At 44.5% G+C, this 22,592-nt stretch overlaps 1 protein-coding gene across 13 annotated transcripts in view; it reads right to left on the bottom strand.

The window, feature by feature from the left end:
- CBFB (core-binding factor subunit beta) overlaps nucleotides 1–22,592 on the bottom strand; it is a 121,741-nt gene that overhangs the window by 77,815 nt on the left and 21,334 nt on the right. For all 13 annotated transcript variants that reach the window (XM_075940407.1, XM_075940406.1, XM_075940408.1 and 10 more), the window contains one exon: nucleotides 830–946. In XM_075940407.1, the coding sequence (XP_075796522.1) occupies nucleotides 830–946 (117 nt within the window). The remainder of the gene's footprint in view (nucleotides 1–829; nucleotides 947–22,592) is intronic.

Raw genomic sequence — 22,592 nt, 5'->3', positions numbered from 1 at the left:
ATTTTTTTTCTTTCAAAGCAAAAGCAGACTTGGTCCGCTGTAGCCATCACGGTAGCATTAACAGGACTGCTGTGACAAACTGCTACATCAGCTTTCTGAATCCATGCTTTTCAGGCATGTGTTTCTGTCCTTGGATGTCTTTAATCAGTAATCTTGCAGTAATGCAATCACATTTTTTATGTACAATTTATGGAACCGAACATTTAAATGCTTGCTGCACTCTTGTGTGCTTAATTATTCATGTTGCACTAGTAACATTGCCAAATTTCTCAGATGATGTCATATATACACAAAACAGAGTTAGCCACTATAAAGATTTTTTTTTCCAAGGGAACAAATGGAAATCTTAGACAGTAATCAACTGAAATGGGCACTTTTTCATTTATGTTTGGTGTAAGGCATTAGGAATTGAAAACTTTCAGACGTTATAAACAGAATTTGGGGTCACTACTAGTTACCAATCCTTTCCTGCAAAGTGGCGATTTTTTATTTTTACAGTACTCAAACTTGTGCTGTTTGCCTCTGAGCACGCATGAGTGATCCAAGATCCATGCCCAAAATACCGTTCAATATCATTTAAAAATTAATTTAATTGCACCTACAGATTTTTAAGTCAATACATTTGCACAGAGTGAAATTTTTACACGCAGCTGAAAGCAGAAGAGAGTCACAATGAGTGTGTGTGATTATTTTGACTGATTAAATCTGAAGCCCCCTAACTGAATGTATTCTCTCTCTTCTGGAAGAAAATGCATTTAGTTAGAAAAGTAGTTACACTTATTACAGATTAAGAAAATGGGTAGCCAACAAGGCATTAAGACTGCTTTACCTGTGCTCTCTCTTCATCAAATTCCAGGCAGCCCATACCATCCAGTCTCTGCAGATCTATCCAGCCTTTCCAAATAACACAGACACCATTCAGAATCATGGGTGCCTTTAAGTACACCTGAAATATAGTCAGACAAATACATCGGAGTTCAAAAGTGTCTGTATATTCAAACAGTTGCTGCATTTATTTTTAAACACCTTTCTACAACTACTATTCTGATACAAATTAATGCAGCATTACACAAAACATTTCTGACGTAAATGACATGCGCCTGAACTGTTTTTTCCCCATTATGTTTTAATCAAAAGTCTGTAAAATACTATACTTAATAATCTGGATAGTGTATTTTTCATTTAATACATACTGGAATTAATTTATTTCTTCAACTTATAAACCAGTATGCACCAGTGTTTGGTGAGCATTATGTTACTTTTATACTTAAAATCACTTGTGTTTCTTATCAGATCACCTCTTACAGTCATTTGTTTTATACGTTATTTGTTTTTAGAGTCAATAAATATAGATAAGATAGATAGACCAGATAGATCTAGACAGACGGAGCATACTGTCACCAATATAAGATACACGCATTTATTTTAAAGTGTTAGACAAAACACTTTTATTTTGCTAGTGCTATACATTTATTTTTCTTCATACAAAAAGAATAAATACCAATTTCTCTTCCTTCTCAAGCCTAAGATAAAGAAATGAAGTCAGAGCTTAAGGTAATACATTAACTATTGTGGCAGGGCGTTGCCCTGTACTGGCCCTTTAAGGGGCTAGGAGTTGGAGGGAGAGGGAAGCCCAGCTGAGGCAGATAAGGAGGGCCCAGCTGAGGGCTATAAGAGCAGCTCCTGGGAGAATGAGAGAGGCTTTGACCTAACAAACCCAGGCTACCTGGCCTGAGGCCCAGGGCTCGCATGGAGGCAGCCCAAAAAGGCCAGGCTGCAAGGAGGCAGCCACAGCGTGCACGGAGGCAGCTGTAGTAGGCTGGGGGAGTTCGAGCCAGGGAAGCCCCAGGCCATAGGACTGCAAGGCAGGGTTGCAGGAGGCAACGGAGCAGCAGCGGCACACCCATGGCCAGGGAGGAGGGGGCCTAGAGAAATTGCAGTCTGCTCGGAGGGGCTAGAGAAGGACTGGCAGTGGGCCACTGAGGCCAAGAGGGTGCAGCGGAACTGTGGGTTCCAGGAGAGAGCTGGGTATTCCCAGGAAGAACTAGGAGTCCCAGGCAGTAGGGAGGACCAAAGCAAGAACAATGACCTCCCCTTCTGCCCCGGAAGGGGGCGCAGACCAAGGGCAGTGACCTGAAGAGAACACCTCACCTAAAGGGGGCGCATCGGTGTCAAGAGCAGCCGGTGACTTCCCCACAAACCACCCTGCGGGAGTCAGCTGTGCCTAAAAACGAGTGAACCCACTACATTATCCAAACCACAAGGAGTATGTGTGGCATGAAATAATATCTTAAATTTACAGAATACTGAAAAAGCCTCTGTTATTTTTCTAATATTTGTTAAAGGTAAATTGAAAAATGATAGGGTATAAAATATTTTTACTGAACCATCTGGTACCTTCAGTCGTAAGAGAAACTGAAACTGCCACTAAGAACCTACAGTCTACATGAGCAGTGCTGCCACTTTGAAATGCTGCCACTGTGGCATTTCTGCGGAACTAGGATCTGCTGGGGAGTCCCCATCTGACCCTGGATTCTGGGGAAATGCCATGTGTAACCCGGGGTCAGCTGGGGACTCCCCGCTGATCCCGGGCTCTGCATGGCATTTCAAAGCGGCAGTGCAGCACGGAGCCCAGGGTCAGCGGGGGACTCTTGCACATTTCAAAGCTGGCACACCCACATGCAGCCCAGAGTCAGCAGGACTTCCCGCTGGCCCAGACTGCATACAGAGTTCCCCAATTCCTCCTTTGAAATGTACAAGAGCCCTAGTAGGGGGGTCTTGTACATTTCGAAGGAGGAATGAGGAAGTGCCTATCGACTACTCAATTAGTAAATTAATCATTAAGATCCTTAGAGACAACTACTAAGCACCACAGCCAGAGGCCAAGCCAGAATCAAGGTCAAAGTCAGAGGTCAAAGTTTGTGCAAGGACTGATCACTGATGACTGGAGGCAAAGTGCAGGGGCAGGAACTCAGAGGGGCAAGAATCAAGCACACATCAGAAGCAATGTAAGAACAGCAGCAAAGGCAGGCTCTAGCAGTAAAGGTCTGAGATCAAACAGCAAAAACAGGAGAATGACCTTTTCCTAGGAACTTAAGACACTGCAGGAGGTCATTAGATACCAGGAAGACAGCTAAGTAAAACACACTTCTGAAACCAAAACTCCTTCTTTTTCCTTAATTCCACCATAACATGAAGCAGAAAAAGAATCACTGACTAACCAGTATACTAACAGCTAACACTAATTACTTCAAAAGAAAATACCCTGGCTGATGAGACTAAGAAGTCCATATCTATGCAGGCACACCGTTAGAAGGAACAACCCTACATAACCTTGTCCTTAGTAGAGTGATGCAGAGGGGAGTGGCGGCATAGGATAGCTCTAGCCAACATTGCTGGAGAAAGGTTTTACTGTAAGCTGCCTCAAGGTGACATGGTACTCACAGGTGAAAATATGCAAAGCTACTTGAAAGAAAATGAATATTCCAGAACAGTTTATTCTGCAAAACCTTATTCTAAGGCTACGTCTATATATCTACAAGTTTTGGTGACAAAAGTACTGTCAACATGCAAGAGTCACCAAGACTGAGAACTCGCCCAACTTTTTTCTGGCACCCACAGTCAACAACTTATAGCCACATCTGTAGCTCCCTTATGAACAGAAAGAGTAAAGATTGAGAGTAGGCATCCCACAGTGTCTTTAATCACCTTCGCTCACTAAGCCCTGTGAGAATGTACAACGTAGCTGTAGGCTTGCTGGGAACACCAAAAACGTTTCATCAGCCACCTCCTTTCTTGACAGACATCCCTTGGCTTCTGACTTACTTTTTAGCCAGTTTGAGCAGCCATGGCAACAAAACATGGATCCCAGACTTCTGGCCTTTGTCGTGAGCAGTGTGCAGGGAAAAAAAAAAAAATCACACACTTCAGCATACCTACTTATGGACCTACTAGCAGAGGAGAATGACTCCTCAGATTCGGAAATGCAGCACAGAGCAGGGGTCATCTGGGGAATGCCCAGCTGACTCTGGGTTCCGCAGAAATGCCACACAGAGCCCGGGCTCAGCTAGGGACTCCCCAGCTGACCCCAGGCTCCACATGGTGTTGCCACTTTGAAGTACCCTGTCTTCCATTTATTGTTTTTTCCCCTGTAACAGACTAACTCGGCTATCCCCTAAAGCAGATTGTGAGAGTGTGGGTGCAAAGGAAGGGTTGCTGGATAAAGAATTGTACCTTTGCAGCCATGAGTGGTGATGTGGGTAGCAGGTAAGAGATGGTTGCTAGAAAAAGTTCTGGATGTGGTACATGGGAAGCCTTTGGTTCTTGTCAAAATTATTAATTTGTATTATATGCCTCAAGATAAAATAATTCTGGCCCTTCATGAGCTGTAGCATGCACTCAATGGTCTTATTGATGGCTTGCCTGTCTGTAGCTCATTTCTGCTCTCCCTCCTCCCTGGCCTTAGCTCATTTCTGCTCTCTCTGTTGCTCTTTTTTTCTTGTACTGACTTGAGTGACAACAATTCCTACACCATATCCTCACACATCCTTGTCCTTCCCACACCTCATCAGTTGATGCAGTCCGTCTGCTGGTGGACATGACTGATTACACAAGTCCTAGTCTGCAAAAATAACTGTTAATAATAGAGTGACTTTACTTATGATAAAAAAAATGTTAAATTTCACTAACATCCATACCCCCCCTTTTGACGGGGGGGAGGGGGGAGGATTATCCTGGCAGCACACACAGATCTCTGCAGACACTGAACATGCTGAGTTTTAGAAGTAGGGGCGACAAGGGTTAGCTATGACTCCTCATGAAAGTACAGACCCCAGTTGTGAAGCAGTTGTAAAAGGAAATTATTTTTGATAATCTTATACTTGCCCATAGGCTGCAATCACTCTTGCTGACATATCCCTGCTGAAGATTAACAAGCAAACTCAGGCTCAAGCTTTTGGAGGCAAGTGGGGGACTGCCCAGTCCTTATGCAACCAAACCGTGTGCTGCCTTGATTCCGGAAGCACACATTGAGGACAGTTTTAGGAAAGTGTTGTACCACAGGCGTTGGAAAATGGCAGCACTGCCATGGAATCTGCATGACAAAATTCATAAGTACATCACCATCATTTCCCAGGAAAATTCTATTGCTATCCACATGTGTATCGATGCTGTGTCTGGGCATGATGCAAACCCAGGGAGTGCTAGCCACCTCACAGAAATGCTGCCTCTGGTCACAGTGTGCTGACAACCCCTTCCTCCCCAGCAACTTACTATCCAGCATGGCCGCTGCCCACTCAATCCCCAACCACAGATACCTGGACAGCAATTATTCATTGCATCACCCTCTCCCCGACTGCACAGAGCAACTTACCGCCCCCAAATACCGGTCACCTGCACAGCAGCAACTCACTGCAGCACCCTCTCCCCAAATGCATAAAGCAACTTTCCACTCACAGCATGGCCACCACCCACTCAGCCCCCAACCCTGGGCACCTGCATAGCAACTACTCAACATGGCACAACCTTCATACCACCCTCCATAGCTGCCTTCTGTTCAGCGCACAACCCCGCCTGCTTGCACAGCAACATACCCGCATCCCTTCTGTTACTGCAACAGCCTGCATCTCTTCCATGTAAAGTTATGAGCATCCTCACAAACATGGGGTCTTGAGAACTATTCCTCACTGTCTAGTGCACAGGTTGTCACCACGCTGACCCTCTTCAGTCTCTTCATCAACTTGTGTCCCCCCAAGTCAGTGCAGCAGGAGGAGCCACATCATACTGCGCATGTCTCAGCTGCCTCCAGGGGCTCTGATCCCCAAGCCCAAATCCCTCAGAGCAACTGCATTCCCCCCGCCCTCCCAACTGGGCTTGCCTCCCCTCCCCGAACCTGGGGCTTGGGTGTCATCTGCAGGTAGCCGCTACCTGTCCAGGGCTGCAGTGCCACTGGGCTGAGGGGGGCCAGGCCATGTAGCCATAAAGGGATAGTGTGGGGCCAAGAGCTGTGAGCTCTTTCAATTACTTCTATTTAAAGGGCTTGCATCTGCCTGGTGGCTGTCAGGCAACACAGCTGCCCAGGAGGCAGGAGCCCTTTAAATAGAAACAGTTAAAAGGGCTTGTGCATGTGTAACTGCCACCAGGCAGATTTGAACCTGAGACCTCTGGAGCTTAGTGTAGGAGCCTCTACCACTTAAGCTAAAAGACAACTGACTCTCAGCCCACATAGGACAGTGAACCACACCTATGTGTGCGGGTTACATGCGGCTCCCAGGGAACACGCTAGCAGCTGGGCAGAAACTGTGAACCGTTTTTACTGCTTCCAAAATAGAAACAGTTAAAAGGGCTCACAGCTCTGGTGCTGCTAGCGTGTTGCCTGTGGGCCAGAGATGCACAAGCTCTTTTGACGGCTTCTATTTACAGGGCTCACGCCGTCCCCTAGGGGACGGGGCCAGTAACAGCCGCATGGACCAGATCAAAGCCCTAGGCAAGCCAAATCCAGCCCATTGAGTGGCTTTTTGTCCACCCCTGCCTTAATGCCTGCTCTGATGGCTATGTTTACTGTTTTGTGATCTCAGCTTCCAGGAGCCTAGAAAGGGGATGGATACATGCCTGCAGGGCAGCAGAGTGAGCTGCGCTGTTTGGCAAACAAACAAAAAGAGAAAGTCATTGGAATGCTCCAGTTCTGCCCTGCTAGAAACACAGCAACAGAGAGACTGATGCTGCAGGGGTAGGGCTGGAAAGTCTGCTGTGTTCCTTTGACATTCCTCAACATAGGGTACGTCTAGACTACATGCCTCTGTCGCCAGAGGCATGTAGATTAGGCTACCAGACATAGTAAAATGAAGCGGCGATTTAAATAATCACCGCTTCATTTAAATTTACATGGCTCAGCGCAACAGTCTGGATGCGCGGGTGTCAACATCAAAGATATTTGTCGACCACCCAGGTATGCCTCCTGGGATGAGGTTTACCTGGGTGGTCAACAAATACCTTTGATGTCGACACCCGCGTGTCCAGACTATCATGCTGAGCCGACAAACAGCTGATCAGCTGTTTGTCGGCTCAGCGCGGCAGCCATGTAAATTTAAATGAAGCGGCGATTATTTAAATAGCTGCTTCATTTTACTATGTCTGGTAGCCTAATCTACATGCCTCTGGCGACAGGCATGTAGTCTAGACGTACCCATAGAGAGCTAACAGAGCTACTCATGATGGTGCTCCCAGCAGCTGAGAATCCTGTTGGAGAACTCAGAGAATCTAAAGTAGTACAGGGATCAGCTTTGCTTTCCCACAATACTGCACTTTGGAATGCTTATCCACACTGCTTTGCTCTATCTGTCAACAGGGGAGCTAGTTATATGGCCATGAAATGTTGACAATGGGAGGCAGAAAAACCAGTTTGACCATTTTTCACTTTTGCACATTGACAGCACTTTTGTCGCCAAACCTTACCAATGTAGACAGCGTGTGTTGACACCATACTGTCAGTGAGAGCACTTTTTAGACAGAACGAACACCTCTCGCTGGAGGTGGTAGTTTGATGGCAATAGCTGACAAATAGAAGCTACGCTGCCTGACTTTTAGATACACAACTGCATTGTTACAGCTGTGCAGTGTTGACAAAGGAAGTAACTTCCAGAGCCAAGCACTCCATTCTGGTAACATCTTGGTGAAAGCCCCCTTTCAGTGACTCTAGGAACTGTTGGTGCAAAGTACCTGAGTACTTGTGATGCCATGGAGCTGCAAACCACCAGTCAAGTAGCCAAGGTGCAAACCATTTAGGTATGACAAGTCAAAATCAACACCTTAAGTTTCATCTGGTAACCAGAGCTGGTCATGAGCTATCAAGCTGTACTGCTTTCAGCAGGCACACACCACAACTCAAGAGTGAAATTAATATTTCAATAATATAATAAAATACATTAATTACACTTAATAAAATAACTAATTGTTATTTGAAAGGGGGAAGGAACTATTTGAATGAACTACAAATATGCTAGAAACACAAGGTAGGGACCAACTTTTTTTGCTGAGAGAAACAAGCTTTCAAGCTACACAGAGCTTTTCCTCTAGTCTAAGAAACGTGCTCAGTGTCAACTATATATACAAGGCATAAGAGATAGTTAGCATATATTCTAAAGGTTCTAAACATAAGGAGAAGTTGGCCCAAGAAAAGATATTACCTCACCCACCTTCTCCCTTTAATATTGTGGGCTGCATATAAGTATGCTGATAATTTTCAAGTAATGGGTATAAAAATAAAAACTGTTTTTAAAATTCTTATTGGAAGCTGTATGTATTTATGTCACTCATTCACCCTCTGCAAAGACAGACATTTGTCCCATCAAAACATCTAGTCAAGCATATTGATATAATTTCCTTAATTTTGGAGAAAAATGTAAATGCTCCTCTTCTTTCTACCCTCCATCTGGAAGACGGAAAACAGTTTGCCATAATAGCCTAAATGGTTAAACCATGTTTCCTTCTTTTTAGATAAAACTCTGCAGGCTTCCTTTCAATTTCCAAACCTCAACAATTGTTAAGAAGTTACTATCACAGAGCAATTAGCACCAAAATCCAAAAGCATGCCATCTTTTAAAATCTGATATTATCACTCTAAAGTCATTTATTCAGAAATTGCTGGTTCACAGTAAGACTACAGCAATTCTCTGGAGTGGGCAATAATATCTAGTGGGGGTCCACTCCAAGATTTCGGTAAGTGGTCATAGGCCACACTTCTATGGAGGGGGCATGAGGTGGGGTGCAGAAGGGAGCTTGGGACAGAAGACGGGAGTGTGGGGCCTGAGAGGAAGTTTGGGTCAAGGAAGGGGTTATTAACTAGAGCAGGGGCTTGAGGGTCCAGAGTCTAAGAGGGGGTATGGGTGCAGGAGAGGATTCTGGCCTGGGGGAGGGGTGTAGAAGGGGATGCAGGGTCTAGGAGGGAGTTGTGACCTGGAGGAGATGGGGAGAAGGGATACAGAGGATTTGGGTGGTGACCTCGGGCAGATAGTTGGGGGGGAAAGAAGAGGGGAGGGGTGCCAGAGGCAGGTTGTGGCTGGGAGAATCTTACCCAGGAAGCGCCAGCCAGCAACCCAGGAGGAACCTGAGTCTGCTGGGTGGGCTACTCCACGTAGCTGATCCAGCACTGAGGGAGGGAGAAAGGAGGCTTTGTTCTGCCCCTGCCTCCAGCAAAATTTCTCAGCTCCTATAGGCCAATGGGAGCTGAGGGATTTTGTTGGGGGTGGGGACAGCACATGATTTTTCCTGTCCCTCCCCAGCATGCCGTGCAATTAGCAGCCAGCTGTTTAAAACAGCATGAGCTTCTGTGTAATGAGGGTGCTGCAAGAAGTATCCAGTAACTTAGCGTATCAGATCCAGCCCACTAGCCGCCTCTTGCCCACCCCTGGTCATTCTAGTAAGACCCAAGAGTCGTCTTTCCTATTACAAAATGATTTTTACTGCTTATGAATAAAATTAAGCTGAGAAATGTAGCTGTTAGCAAGCAACATAAATCAAAACTTAAATGAGAGTCTATTTTCAAGCTAAAACAACTTCCCCAAAATTTTGCCATTTTTTCTGCTTATAAGATCTGAAATGTATTCTAGTTTGTGGAGTTCTGATATTATCAGAATAAGCACAACAAAAGACCAAAAGGCAACACATTCTATACTCAGTTCAGTGGCTGGATGGAATTCTTCAAGATGTGTTGCTCATGGACATTCCAATTAGGTGTGCACGCGCTGCCTGCACGGATTCCGGAGCCTTTTTCCCTTAGCAGTACCCGTTGGGCCAGCCAGGGAGCCCCCTGGAGTGGCACCGGCATATCAGTGCAGATATACCCCTGCTGGCCCCTCACCCCCTCAGTTCCTTCTTGCTGAAGCTCTCTGAAGAAGGGGAGGTGGGTGGGATTTGGAATGGCGGTGTGCTTGCGTCTGGCTGGCACCGTTGTGTCCCTGTGCGCCTTTGTGACTGAGTGCCCTTCCTTTTGGCACACTTTAAGGCCGTGGTCCCCAACATGGCGCCCGCGGGGGCATTTGCATGCGCCCGCCAGGTGCTCGGGGCTGGCCTGGCCCCGGACACATGGTGCGGCGCTTGTGGGGGGAGCACCGGCCCCGGGTGCGCGGCACTTGCGGGGGGAGCGCCGGCCCCGGGCGCGCAGCTATGAGGGGGCACCCCCGGGCACGCAAGTGTCCCTGCCCCCTGGCGCCGGGCGGGCGAACGGCCACGCCCCCTGGCACCTGACAACCTCAAAAGGTTGGGGACCACTGCTTTAAGGCCTCGCCTATCTGGGGATCGGCCTCTGGCGTCTTTCTGTCTCCTGGATGCCGGAGATTGAGACAGGTGCCGCATGGTCTTAGACAGCCCCGCATGGTGTTTCAGGGGTGCTGCCGGCGCTTCCCGCACTGATGACGGAGCACTCCGCACCAATGAGGCGGACTCCATTAGCAGGAGTTTAAGCCTAGAGTCTCTTTCCCTCTTGGTTCTTGGCTTAAATCCCTTGCAAATTGCACAGCTTTCTGTTCGGTGCAACTCACCCAGACACTTAGGGCAACAGGTGCAGATCACAGCAGGGCATAGGTTTCAAACAGGCCACACAAGGCTTAAAGCTTTGTGGGCCAGAGAGACCCTCCCCAGCAAGGAGGGGGGGGGGGAAGAAGAGGTCTGCGGGTGATAATTACCCCTCTTATCTAGACTATTTACAGGTACTATCTAATTACTAAAGATTAACACTTAATTACTAACTATAAACAAACTAAGGGAAGGAAGATCAGGCGGTAAGAAGGACCTGAGGGGCCAGCAGGGGTATATATGCACCAATATGCCGGCGCCACTCCAGGGGGGTCCCTGGCTGGCCCAACGAGTACTGCTAAGGGAAAAAGGCTCCGGAATCCGTGCACACACCTAATTGGAATGGACATGAGCAAGCACTCGAAGAACCATCCTTGGGATCTTACAATGAAAGAGGAGATTAAAACAACATATTAAAATAGTTTATTCAATTTTGTAACTTAAGTATCGAAATTACAGCTCATATTTTTAAACAAAATGCAAAACTCAATTTCTATCATGTTCACCCGTGACAACCCTGTTTCTGTGTACCCTAAGCATTCAGCACTGCAACACAGTCTTCCACCATGTCTGCTAAAAAATAAGGTAGATTAGCAAACAGCAAAAAAAGGCTAATATCCTTTATGGACCACTTATTAGAGGACGCCGACCAATAATCTGAAACAGATTTACATACAAAGACAACTGTTGAGGGAGGATCCAGGGGGCCCACCAGCCACATGACACCCCCCAGCCTGGGGAAGGGGCAACGTAACCCTGCCTCTCTCCCAGGCCCTGCCTTTCTCACACCCCGGCTCCATCCTCCCCTAACTCTCCCAGTCCCTACCCCACCCCTTTCCCCAACATAGGCAGCCTGGGGTTCTAGCAGGGCTGGGGAGAATGGCACCAGCAACAGGGGTCTGGCCCTCCTGCACTCACCAGCAGTGATGGAGTTGAGTAAGGCAGCCTCCCCATCAGCTTTCTTTGCTCCCTCCTTGGCTGCGAGTGTAGGATGTTCCCAACCCGCCCCCTGGAGTAGGTCATGCCAGGAGAGCACTCTCCTGACGACAAGGTAAATGCCGCTTGTTGGGGGTGAAAGTATTTTGTCAGCAAAAAAGCTAACAAACAGCAGCTGCAGTACCCGATTTTTAGCAGCATGAATGTGTTGCCGCCAATTCCAGTAGCTAGTGCCCTGCCAAGCCCAGCAACAGGGGTGGGGGAGAAGGGAGGCACAAAGAGGGCAGTGTCCCTGAGACTCAGTGATTCTAAAGAGCCTGGGGCTCTGGCTGCTGCTACCATAGGGTGTGTCTAGGCTATACCTCTGTCAACAGAGAGATGTAGATTAGGCACATCGAAATTGCTTATGAAGCAGGGATTTAAATATCCCATGCTACATTAGCATAAACATGGCCACCGTTTCCCCCCCCCCCCCAAAACGGAGCTTTTTAGAAAAACGGCAGTCTAGACATGGATCTGTTGAAAATAAACCCTTTTTCGACAGATCCTGTATTCCTCAAAAAATGAGGTTTATTTTCGACAGATCCGGCTCTAGACTGTGCACATCCAAGCAAGTGCACATGACCTCAATATTGGTACACATGACAAAACTCACCCTGCTCATGGATGGAAAATCTTAGAGGGAACACTGGTTCCCACCCTGGGGAAAGATTATTTAAGTAATGGGAAGTTAGCAGCCCTTTGTCTCCCGCTGGCATGAACTTCAGAACTTTCTTTCATGCTCAAATTTGACACTTTACGAATGGGCCTTAACAAAGATGCTAATTACCTTAACCATTACAAAGATAGCTTCCCACTTACCACTCCTGATTAGCCATTCATTGACTCAAATAGCTATTCCCTCTCTCCCTCCCCCTCACCCCACCTTCTGTACTAAATCCGACTTGTCAGTTTAACAACATGTTCACTTTTTTCATTGTATTCCTTTGGTATCTATGATCTGAGGAAGTGGGTCTGGTCCACAAAAGCTCATCACCTATTAAACCATCTTAAGTCTTTAAAGTGCTCCATAGTTTTTCCTTTTGTTTTAGCAAGATCAGACTAACACGGCTATCTCTCTATTACTATTTAAATAGTAGTCGCTCCAATGATTTAATTTACTGAACACTGTCAACTCTGTGTGTGTGTCCGTTTGTCTACCAGTCCATTTGTCCAAGAACTAAGATTTGGTACACAGTTTCCTCTTATCCTAACTTAAAGTAAGGTCAGGGTTTGCTTATGCCAGGAAAATGGGATATGCCTGGAATTAAATTGTTTTCCATAATATGGAAAGGAAGAAGTGATAGTAGGGACAGTTAATACTCAGCAATGGGTACAGGGGACAGAGTGACCACAGGGAGTGGCCATACCAGGAAGAGGGGGGTGGCCAGCTGGGCCTATAGCTCTCCATATTGACGGACAATGGTCAGGTACACTGGTGCCAATTAGTTTTCACCAGTAAGGAAATGCTATATTGAGGTTCTGTTATTATTAATGAAAAACATGCAGACTTTTATACCATTACTACTGTGTTACTTGTACACTGGTTTTTTATGGTTACAATACACTAAGATCAAGTTCTCAATGACTCACTACAAACGGATGATATAAATCTCCATCAAATTTGTAAACAGTGTGAATTAGTAAGATGCAGAGCATTTTGTAATCTTAGCACTAAGGATAGTTTATTACTTTTATAAAATAGTTTTAATTAAAACAGGTAATTTTAATTAAGATTTGTAGTCAAACTTTAAATTATCATCTGGAAAGGGTAATTCTGGCTATCAATTTTACAGATCATGGTGATAAAAATAACCAAAAGGTACAGAAATTAGACGGCACATTGGACTAGCACACAAATATCCAAATGCCGATTTAAGTGTGACTATGTAATTAACTATTCACTTACACGGCACACCCTCTCCAGTCAGTGCCATTAATTCTTCATGATCATTCTAGAAAGTGAACTCTTCCACTTTTCCCTTTGCATTATGTAACCTATACCTTATATCCAAAACACAGTATTAATTTTGTAAATCACGTTGCATAATTTTTGGAAATATTGAGTTCAAATTCAAAAAATCAAAGCTTATACTTACTGTATGCCATTAGCTTTGGGAAACTGAGGAAATCATGAAGAAACTTATGGAATGAACGTTACAGCACATTAGCTCTTAGCAGTTACATTCTTGACTGTCTAGTAGATATTATTCTAGATTTTCTATAAATTATGTACTGTTTTTAAAAATATCATCATCATCAGGGCTTGACAATTAGTCAATCTACGCGCCTGGTGTGAGTAGATTTTAAGCCAGCACGGTGCCACAGTGCGGTCTGCGCATGCACAGCGCGCCAAACCACACGGCTGGCGAGAGGGGCTCACCGAGGCTTGTCAAGCCCTGATCATCATCATCATCAACCATGGGCTCAACACCCACTGGTGTCCGATATCTCCCTCACTATTTCCTTCCATCTTTCCCTGGCCAGTGCAGAATGGCTTTGGTGCTGAGCTAGTCTACAGAAACTATCTACCCATTGTCCGTGGGGACTGCCTCTCCTATTCAGACCGCCCATTATGCCAAATATCAGGGTCTTAACTTTTCGCTTATCATTCATTCTGCAGATATGCCCAAATAGCTGTAACTTCCATTGTAGAACCTTCTGCAGCAGGTTCTCTTTTGGCTGTATCTTCCTATATAATTCTTCATTGGTGACCTTCTGCATCCATCCTATTCTCAGGATCTTTCTATAACAACTCCTCTCGAATGCCAATATCCTTTGCTTTGAATCTTTCGTAATCACCTATGTCTCACATCCGTACAACATGCTGCTAAATACACACGTTTTTAAGATGCTCAGCTTCATTCCTAAGCTAATCACTTTACTTTTCCAGATCTTATCCATCGCCTTCAAATTCGCTCTTGCTTCAAACTCACTCTTGCTTTCACTATTCTAGTTACTATTTCCTTCTTACAGTCTAGATCATACATCATGTTGCTCCCCAAATACGTGAACTTCTCTATGGTCTCTAGTTAGATCCCATCTACACTGATCTTCCTTCCTATTTCCTTATCTCCAAATACCATTGACTTCGTTTTATTGATATTCATAATCAGTCCATACAGCTTCCCTTCTTCATTTAGCACCTGCACCATTCTTGCTAGCTTCTCTTCATCCTCCGCGATGATAGCTATATCATCCACGAACCTCAAGTTGTTAATTCTCATCCTGTGCACCGATATCCCTTCTACCTCTTCCTTGATCTTGTCCATCGCTTTCTCTAGGTGCGTGATGAAGATACTCGGCAATATTGGGTCTCCCTGTCTCATACCTCTGCTTTTTCTAAACCAACTTCCCAACTCTCTGCACATTTTCACCGCTGCCTCTGCATTATCATGGATATCCTTCAACAACCGTATCAGTCTGCTATCCACTCCGTATGACTCCAACACCGCCCAAGTCACTTCCTGATCTGTACTCTCAAATGCCTTCTGAAAATCAACGAAGCAATTGTAGATGTTCTTGTTCTTTTGCCAAGCTTTCTCTGCTATCAATCTTAATGCCAATTTCTGCTGTATGGTACTTCTATCTTTCCTGAATCCCGCTTGCTCATCCGCTAGATGTTCTTCTACCTGCAATCTCAATCTCTCCATCAGTATCATCAGCACCTTGCCTAGATGACTCGTTAAGGCAATTGTTCTGTAGTTCTTGCACTCCAATGCACTTTCTTTCTTGTATATTGTCATTAGCATAGATCTTGTCCCTGCCTTCCCCCTTTCCACTCTATATTACATAATCTGTGTATTTCCTGAATCATACTTTCTCCGCCATATTTGATTATCTCTCCTGCAATCTTATCGATTCTAGGGCTCTTATTGTTCTTTAGTCATTTCACTGCTCTTTCTACTTCTTCCTTCAAAATATCAGTCTCGCTCTCGATGCTCGGCTAAAAATAGACTTTCATAATTAAATATTTCAGTTAGAAAAATCAGACATTCATTTGAGTTTTCCTCAACTAGTAAGGGAGAAAATAACATCTAGACAACTGAATAACAAACTTTCAAAAAGTTACCAATTACTAATAAATTAGTGCAGTTTTGCTAAAATTTTGGAATGCAAATTATTAAAAATATACGAGCCTACTCTTAAATACTTAATCTGTTATTTATTTAGATAGCTCTCTATATCTAAGCAACTCAAAATATTAGTTCCCTGTGAGTTTTCCCCATCCCACTATACAGTAGAACATTCTTTTCTCATTCTGGAATGAGCTTGTTCTTTGCTCATTCCATGGAACTTTTTGCACTTAAATTAAGAAACAAATTGTTTCCAGGAAAGATATACAGTGAATCACCTGCATCCTCTACATTCTCAGGAAAAAAAAGTGGGGTAGCCACATCAGTCTGTAGGTTTAAAAACTAGTAATCCTGTGTCATCTTAGAGACTAACAAAAAAGAAAGAGAGAGAGAGAGAGAGAGAATTTTGAGTTTTCATGGGTAAAACCCATCTGATGAAGGTGTGCATGACACAGACACACATATGGCCCCAGAAACCAGCAGTTTTGAGCAGAGTATGGAGGGTACTATAGGCAGGGAGCCTGCCTGAGGGTCCTGGTTGGGTGGTGGCTGGGAACCGGCTAGGGTAAGTGCCTCCCAACCACAGCCTTACACCTGGCACCCCACCCCTACTCCTTGCTCCAGGTCACAACCCAAACCCTCTGCAAACCCTCCTTCACCTTCTAACCCAGATCACATCTCCTCCCAGACCCTGCACCCCCTCCTCCACATCAGATTCCTCTCCTACACCCATACCCGCTCCCAAGCCCTGTACCACCCCCATATCCCAAACCCCTGTTCCAGGTCACAACCCCTCCTCCTTCATTCAAACTCTCTCTCATATCCCCCATCGCCTCTGGCACCCCAATCTTTTACCCTTCTGCACCCAACCCCCACCCCAGACCTCGCATTGCTTCCATTTATATACAAGAGTGTAGCCCTTGAACACTTACAAAATTCTTGTAGTGATCCCCCCATCAAAAACTGTTGCCCATTCCAGAACTACACTAAAGTGAAAACCCCTCTCTGTCACTGTACTCTATGTCTATATCCAAGTGCTACAGCACTATAGCTACCAACATAGATGAAGCCTTAGAGTGCTTTCTTTTAAAACCCATGTCCTCATCACAGATAATCATATTACTTTCCACATCAATAGCAGCCTCTTGCTAACAGTCATTAGTTTTTACCATCAAAGAAAATAAAAAGGAACATTTTTCAAACAGCTGAACAGCTAGCTCTCCGGTTTCTACTGACAGTCACTGGGAATTAGGTGCCTACATCTCTAAGGGACCTTTAAAAATCCCAACCAAAATAAATGAACATGTACAAATTAAAGACTACCTGGTAAATCAGTCCATTTTAAGGCCCAAACTATAAATTATCCATGCTAGTGGTGTATTCCAAAACTCAATCTGGATAATGAACTCACTCAAGATACATTCCAATAACTTAGAGAAAAATAATTTTAAGTTACCAAGATTTTTAGTAGCAAGTGGATTTGCACAATCCTTTTTAAAAGGCGGGGTTATTCTTTAAACAGAAGAAAGAGCTAGACTAAATCATAGAATAGTAGAATACTAGAACTGGAAGAGACCAAGAGATCAACAAGTCTAGTCCCCTGACCTCACAACAGGACCCAGCACCGTTAGCTCATCCCTGATAGATGTCTACCCAACCCGTTCTTAAATATCTCCAGTGATGGAGATTCCACAGTCCCCTTAGGCAATTTATTTCAGTGTTAAAACACCGTGACAGGAAGTTTTTCCTAATGTCCAACCTAAACATCCCTTGCTGCAATATAAGCCCATTGCTTCTTGTCCTATCATTAGAAGCCAAGGAGAACAATTTTTCTCCCTCCTCCTTGTAAAACCCCATTCGATACTTTGAAAAAAAAAAAAAAAAAAAAAAAAAAGCTATCATGTCCCCTCTCAGTCTTCTCTTTTCTAAGCTAAACAAGTCCAATTATTTCAATCTTCCCTCACAGGTCATGTTTTCTAGACATTTAATCATTTTGTTGCTATTCTCTTCTCTGGACCTTCTCCAATTTCTCCATGTAGTTCTTGAAATGTGGTGCCCATAATGGGACACAATACTGCAACTGAAGCCTCATCAGTGCAGAGTAGAACAAAAGAATGACTTATGTCTTGCTCACAACACTCCTGTTAATGCATCCCAGAATCATGTTTGCTTTTTTTTGCAACAGTGACTCATATTTAGCTTGTGGTCTACCATGACTCCTAGATTCCTTGTTGCAGTCACTTCCCATTCTGTATGTGTGAAACAGATTGTTCCTTCCTACGTGGAGTACTTTGCATTTGTCCTTGTTAAACTTCATCCTATTTACCTCAGACTATTTCTCTAATTTGTCCGTATCATTTTGAATTATGATCCTATCCTCCAAAGTACTTGCAACCCCTCCCATCATGGTATCATCTACAAACTTAGTAAGCGTACTCTCTATGCTATCATCTAAATCGCTGATGAAAATATTGAACAGAACTGCCCCAAAACAGACCCCTGTAGAACCTCACTTATTATGCCCTTCCTACATGACTGTGAACCACTAATAACTACGCTCTGAGAATGGTTATCCAGCCAGTTACACAGCCACCTTACAGTAGCCCCATCTAGGTTGTATCTGCCTACTTTGATAAGAAGGTCATGTGAGACTGTATCAAATGTTTTACTAAAGTCTAGGTGCACCACATCTAAAATATCTACCCTAACCACAAGACTTAGCTTTCTTTGATAGGATGACATCAGATTAGTTTGATGTGATTTGTTCTTTACAAATCCATGACGGCTGTTACCTATCACCTTATTGTCTTCCAGATGTTTGGAGATGAATTCATCTGATTACCTACTCCATTATCTTCCCTGAAACAGAAGTTAAACTGACTGATCTGCAGTTTCCTGGATTGTTCTTATTTCCCTTTTTATAGATGGGCACTATAGTTGCCCTTTTCCAGTCCTCTGGAATCTCTCCCTATTTCCATTACTTTTCAAAGATAACAGCTAAAAACTCAGATACGTCCTCTATCAGCTTCTTGAGTTTTCTAGGATGCATTTCATCAGGCCCTGGTGACTTGAAGACAAATTTTTCTAAGTAATTTTTAACATTCTTTTTTTATGTTAACTTCTAAAGCCATTTCTACTAGCATTCACTATGTTAGGCATTCCTACATCATCAAACTTCTTAGTGAAAAACAAAACAAAAGTCGTTAAGCACCTCTGCCATTTCATAGAACCCTAGGGCTAGAAGAGACCTCAGGAAGCCATCAAGTCCAGTCCCCTGACCAAAGCAGGACCAGCCCCAAGTTTCCTGTTATTGTTTCTCCCTCTTCACTGAGCAATGGGCCTACCCTCTCCCTGGTCTTCCTCTTGCTTCTAATATATTGTAGAATGTCTTCTTGTTACCTTTTATGCCTCTAGCTAGATTGAGCTCTTTTTGTGCCTTTCTATTCTTTCCCTTGCATACTTGTGTTATCTGCTTATATTCATCCTTCGTAATTTGACCTAGTTTCCACTTTTTATACGACTCCTTTTTTATTTTAAAATCATGTAAGATTGGCTGGTTAAAACAAGGTGGTCTCTTGCCATACTTTTCATCTTTCCTATGCAGTGGAATAATTTGCTTCTGGGCTCTTAATAATGTCCCTTTTGAAAAAACTACCCACTCTCTTTAGTTGTTTTTCAAATTAGTCTTGGCTTTTCATGGGTCCTTTCTTACCAGCCCCGAGTTCAATAAAATCCGCCTTCCTGAAATCCATTGGCTCTATTTTGCTGTTCTCCCTTCTACCATTCCTTAGAATCATAAAACTCTATGATTTCATGATCATTTTCTCCCAAGCTGCCTTCCACTTTCAATTTTTCAACCTGTTCCTTCCTATTAAAATCACATCTAGAACAGCTTCCCCCCCAATAGCTATCTGAACCTTCTGAAATAAAAAATTGTCTCCAATGAAGTCCAAGAACTTACTGGACAATCTGTGCCCTGCTATGTTAGTTTCCCAACATATGTCTGGATAGTTGACGTCTCCCATCACCATCAAATCGTGTGTTTTGGATTATTTTGTTAGTTTAAAAAAAGCCTCATCCACCTCTTCTTCCTGGGTAGTTGGTCTGAAGTAGACCCCTAGCATGACATCACCCTTGTTTTTTATCCCTTTTAGCCTAACACAGAGACTCTGAACAACTCTGTTTCCTATGTACATCTCAACCTCAGTCCAAGTTTATACATTTTTAACATAAGGCAACACAACCTCCCTTATTTCCCTGATTATCCTTCCTGAGCAAGCTGTACCCTTCTATACCAATATTCCAATCATGTGTATTATCCCACCAAGTCTCTGTGGTACCAACTGTGTCATAGTTGTGTTTATTTATTAGCACTTTAAGTTCTTCCTGCTTATTTCCTGCATTTGTAAGATACTGATTTGATTTTGCCCCCCAGTTCTGCCTCGTCCCTCTTTTATCCCTGCTATTACAGCCCATGCTCCCTCCCATTTCTGACCCATCTCTCAGGTCTCCAATATTTTTCACTTACCTGTGGGCTTTGGTCACCTGCCCCCATCAAACCTAGTTTAAAGCCCTCCTCATTAGGTTAGCCAGACAGTATCCAAATACTCTCTTTCCCTTCCTTGAAAGGTGAACCCCGTCCCTGCTAAGCAGCCCTTCTTGGAACAGCATCCAGTGATCAAGGAAGCCAAAGTCCTTCTGGTGATACCATCTTTGCAGCCAGGCGTTCACCTCCAAGATGAGACAGTACCTGTCTCTGCCTGGGCCCCTACCTTTGACAGGAAAGGCTGAAGAAAAAAACCACCTGCACTCCAACCTCCTTCACGAGGACTCCCAGAGCCCTGTAGTCACTCTTCTTCTGCCCAAGGTCACACCTTACAGTATCATTTGTGCCTACATGGATGAATAGCATGGGGTATTCAGAGGAACGAAACATGTCAGAAACTGGAGACTTCATTCCCACTATGGAACAAATTCAAGAACTTGATGCCGTGCCAAGCAAGCAGGAACTGATCATAGAATCATAGAATGATAGAACCATAGAGCTGAAAAAGACCTTAGGAGGCCATCAAGTCCAGCCCCCTGCCCAAGGCAGGACCAATCCCAATTAAATCAACCCAGCGAGGGCTTTGTCAAGCCGAGACTTAAACACTGCTAGAGATGGAGACGCCACTGCTTCCCTAGGTAACTCATTCCAGTGCTTCACCACCCTCCTAGTGAAACAGTTTTTCCTAATATCCAAACTGGACCTCTCCCACTGCAACCTGTTCCTTGTCCTATTGTTCCTTGTTCTGCCATCCATCACTACTGTGAACAGCCTTTCTCTAGCTTCTTTGGAAGTTGAAGGCTGCTATCAAATCCCCCCCTCACTCTTCTGCAGACTAACTAGACCCAACTCCCTCAGCCTCTCCTTATGTGTCATTTTGGTTGCCCTCCGCTGGACCCTCTCCAATGCATCAACATCCTTTCTATAGTGAGGGGACCAGAACTGGACACAATACTCCAGATGTGGCCTCTTCAGAGCGGAGTAAAGAGGAATAATCATATCTCTGGATCGACTGGCAATACTCCTTTTAATGCAATCTAATATGCGATTACCCTTCTTGGCTATAAGGGCACACTGTTGACTCATGCCCAGCTTCTCATCCACTGTAATCCCCAGGTCCTCTTCTACACAACTGCTACTTAGCCAGTTGGTCCCCAGCCTGTAACAATGCTTGGGATTCTTCCGTCCCAAGTGCAGGACTCTACACTTGTCCTTGTTGAACTTCATCAAATTTCTTGTGGCCCAATCCTCCAATTTGTCTAAGTCACTCTGGACTCTATCCCTGCCCTCCAACCTATCTACCTCCCCCCCCCCCCCCCCCCCCCCGCTTAGTGTCATCCGCAAACTTACTGAGGGTACAATCCATCCCCTCATCCAGATCATTAATAAAGATGTTGAACAAAACTGGTTCCAGAACCGAACCTTGGGGCACTCCGCTAGAAACCGTCCACTATCCTGACATCGAGCTGTTGATCACTACCCGCTGGGCCCGACCTTCCAGCCAGCTTTCTATCCATCTTACCGTCCATTTATCCAATTCACATTCCCTTAGCTTGCTGGCAATAATATTGTTGGAGACCGTATCAAAAGCCTTGCTAAAGTCAAGGTATATCATATCCACTGACTTTCTCATACCACAAAGCCAGTTACCTCATCATAGAAGCTAATCAGATTGGTCAGGCACGACTTGCCATTCATGAATCCATGCTGACTATTCTAGATCACCTTCCCCCTTCCAAGTTCTTCAAAATGGATTCCTTGAGGATCCCCTTCATGACTTTTCCAGGGACTGAGGTAAGACTGACCTGCCTATAGTTCCCTGGGTCATCCTTCCCTTTCTTAAATATGGACACTACATTTGCCTTTTTCTAAATCATCCGGGATCTCTCCTGATCTCCACTTTTCAAAGATAACAGCCAAAGGCTCCTCAATAACATTTGCCAACTCCCGTAGTACCCTCGGATGTATTAAGTCCGGACCCATGGATTTATGTTCGTTTAGCTTTTCTAATTAGTTCCGGACCTGTTCTTTCCCCACCAAGAGCTGTCCTCCTTCGTCCCATATTACATCACTAGCACATTAGTCTGGGAGCTGACCTTGTCCCTGGAAACAGAGGAAAAGAAAGCTTTTCCCACATCATCTGTCACTAAGTTACCGCCCTCATTCAGTAGGGGTCCCACACCCTCTCTGATCATCTTCTTCTTGTTAACATGCCTGTAGAAACCTTTCTTGTTATCCTTCACATCCATTGCAAGTTGCAATTCCAATTGCACTTTCGCCTTCCTGATAACTCCACTACATTCTTGAGCTATACATTTATACCCCTCCCTAGTGATCTGTCCAAGTTTCCACTTTTTGTAAGCTCTCTTTGTGCTTAAGTTCACCAAGGATTTCCCCAGTGAGCCAATCTGGTCTCCTACCATATT

The sequence above is a fragment of the Pelodiscus sinensis genome, chromosome 12 (genome assembly GCF_049634645.1).
Source record: "Pelodiscus sinensis isolate JC-2024 chromosome 12, ASM4963464v1, whole genome shotgun sequence".
In the NCBI taxonomy this organism is placed as follows: Eukaryota; Metazoa; Chordata; order Testudines; family Trionychidae; genus Pelodiscus; species Pelodiscus sinensis.
The sequence above is the reverse complement of the archived record's forward strand: the minus strand, read 5'-3'. Positions and strand labels throughout refer to the sequence as shown.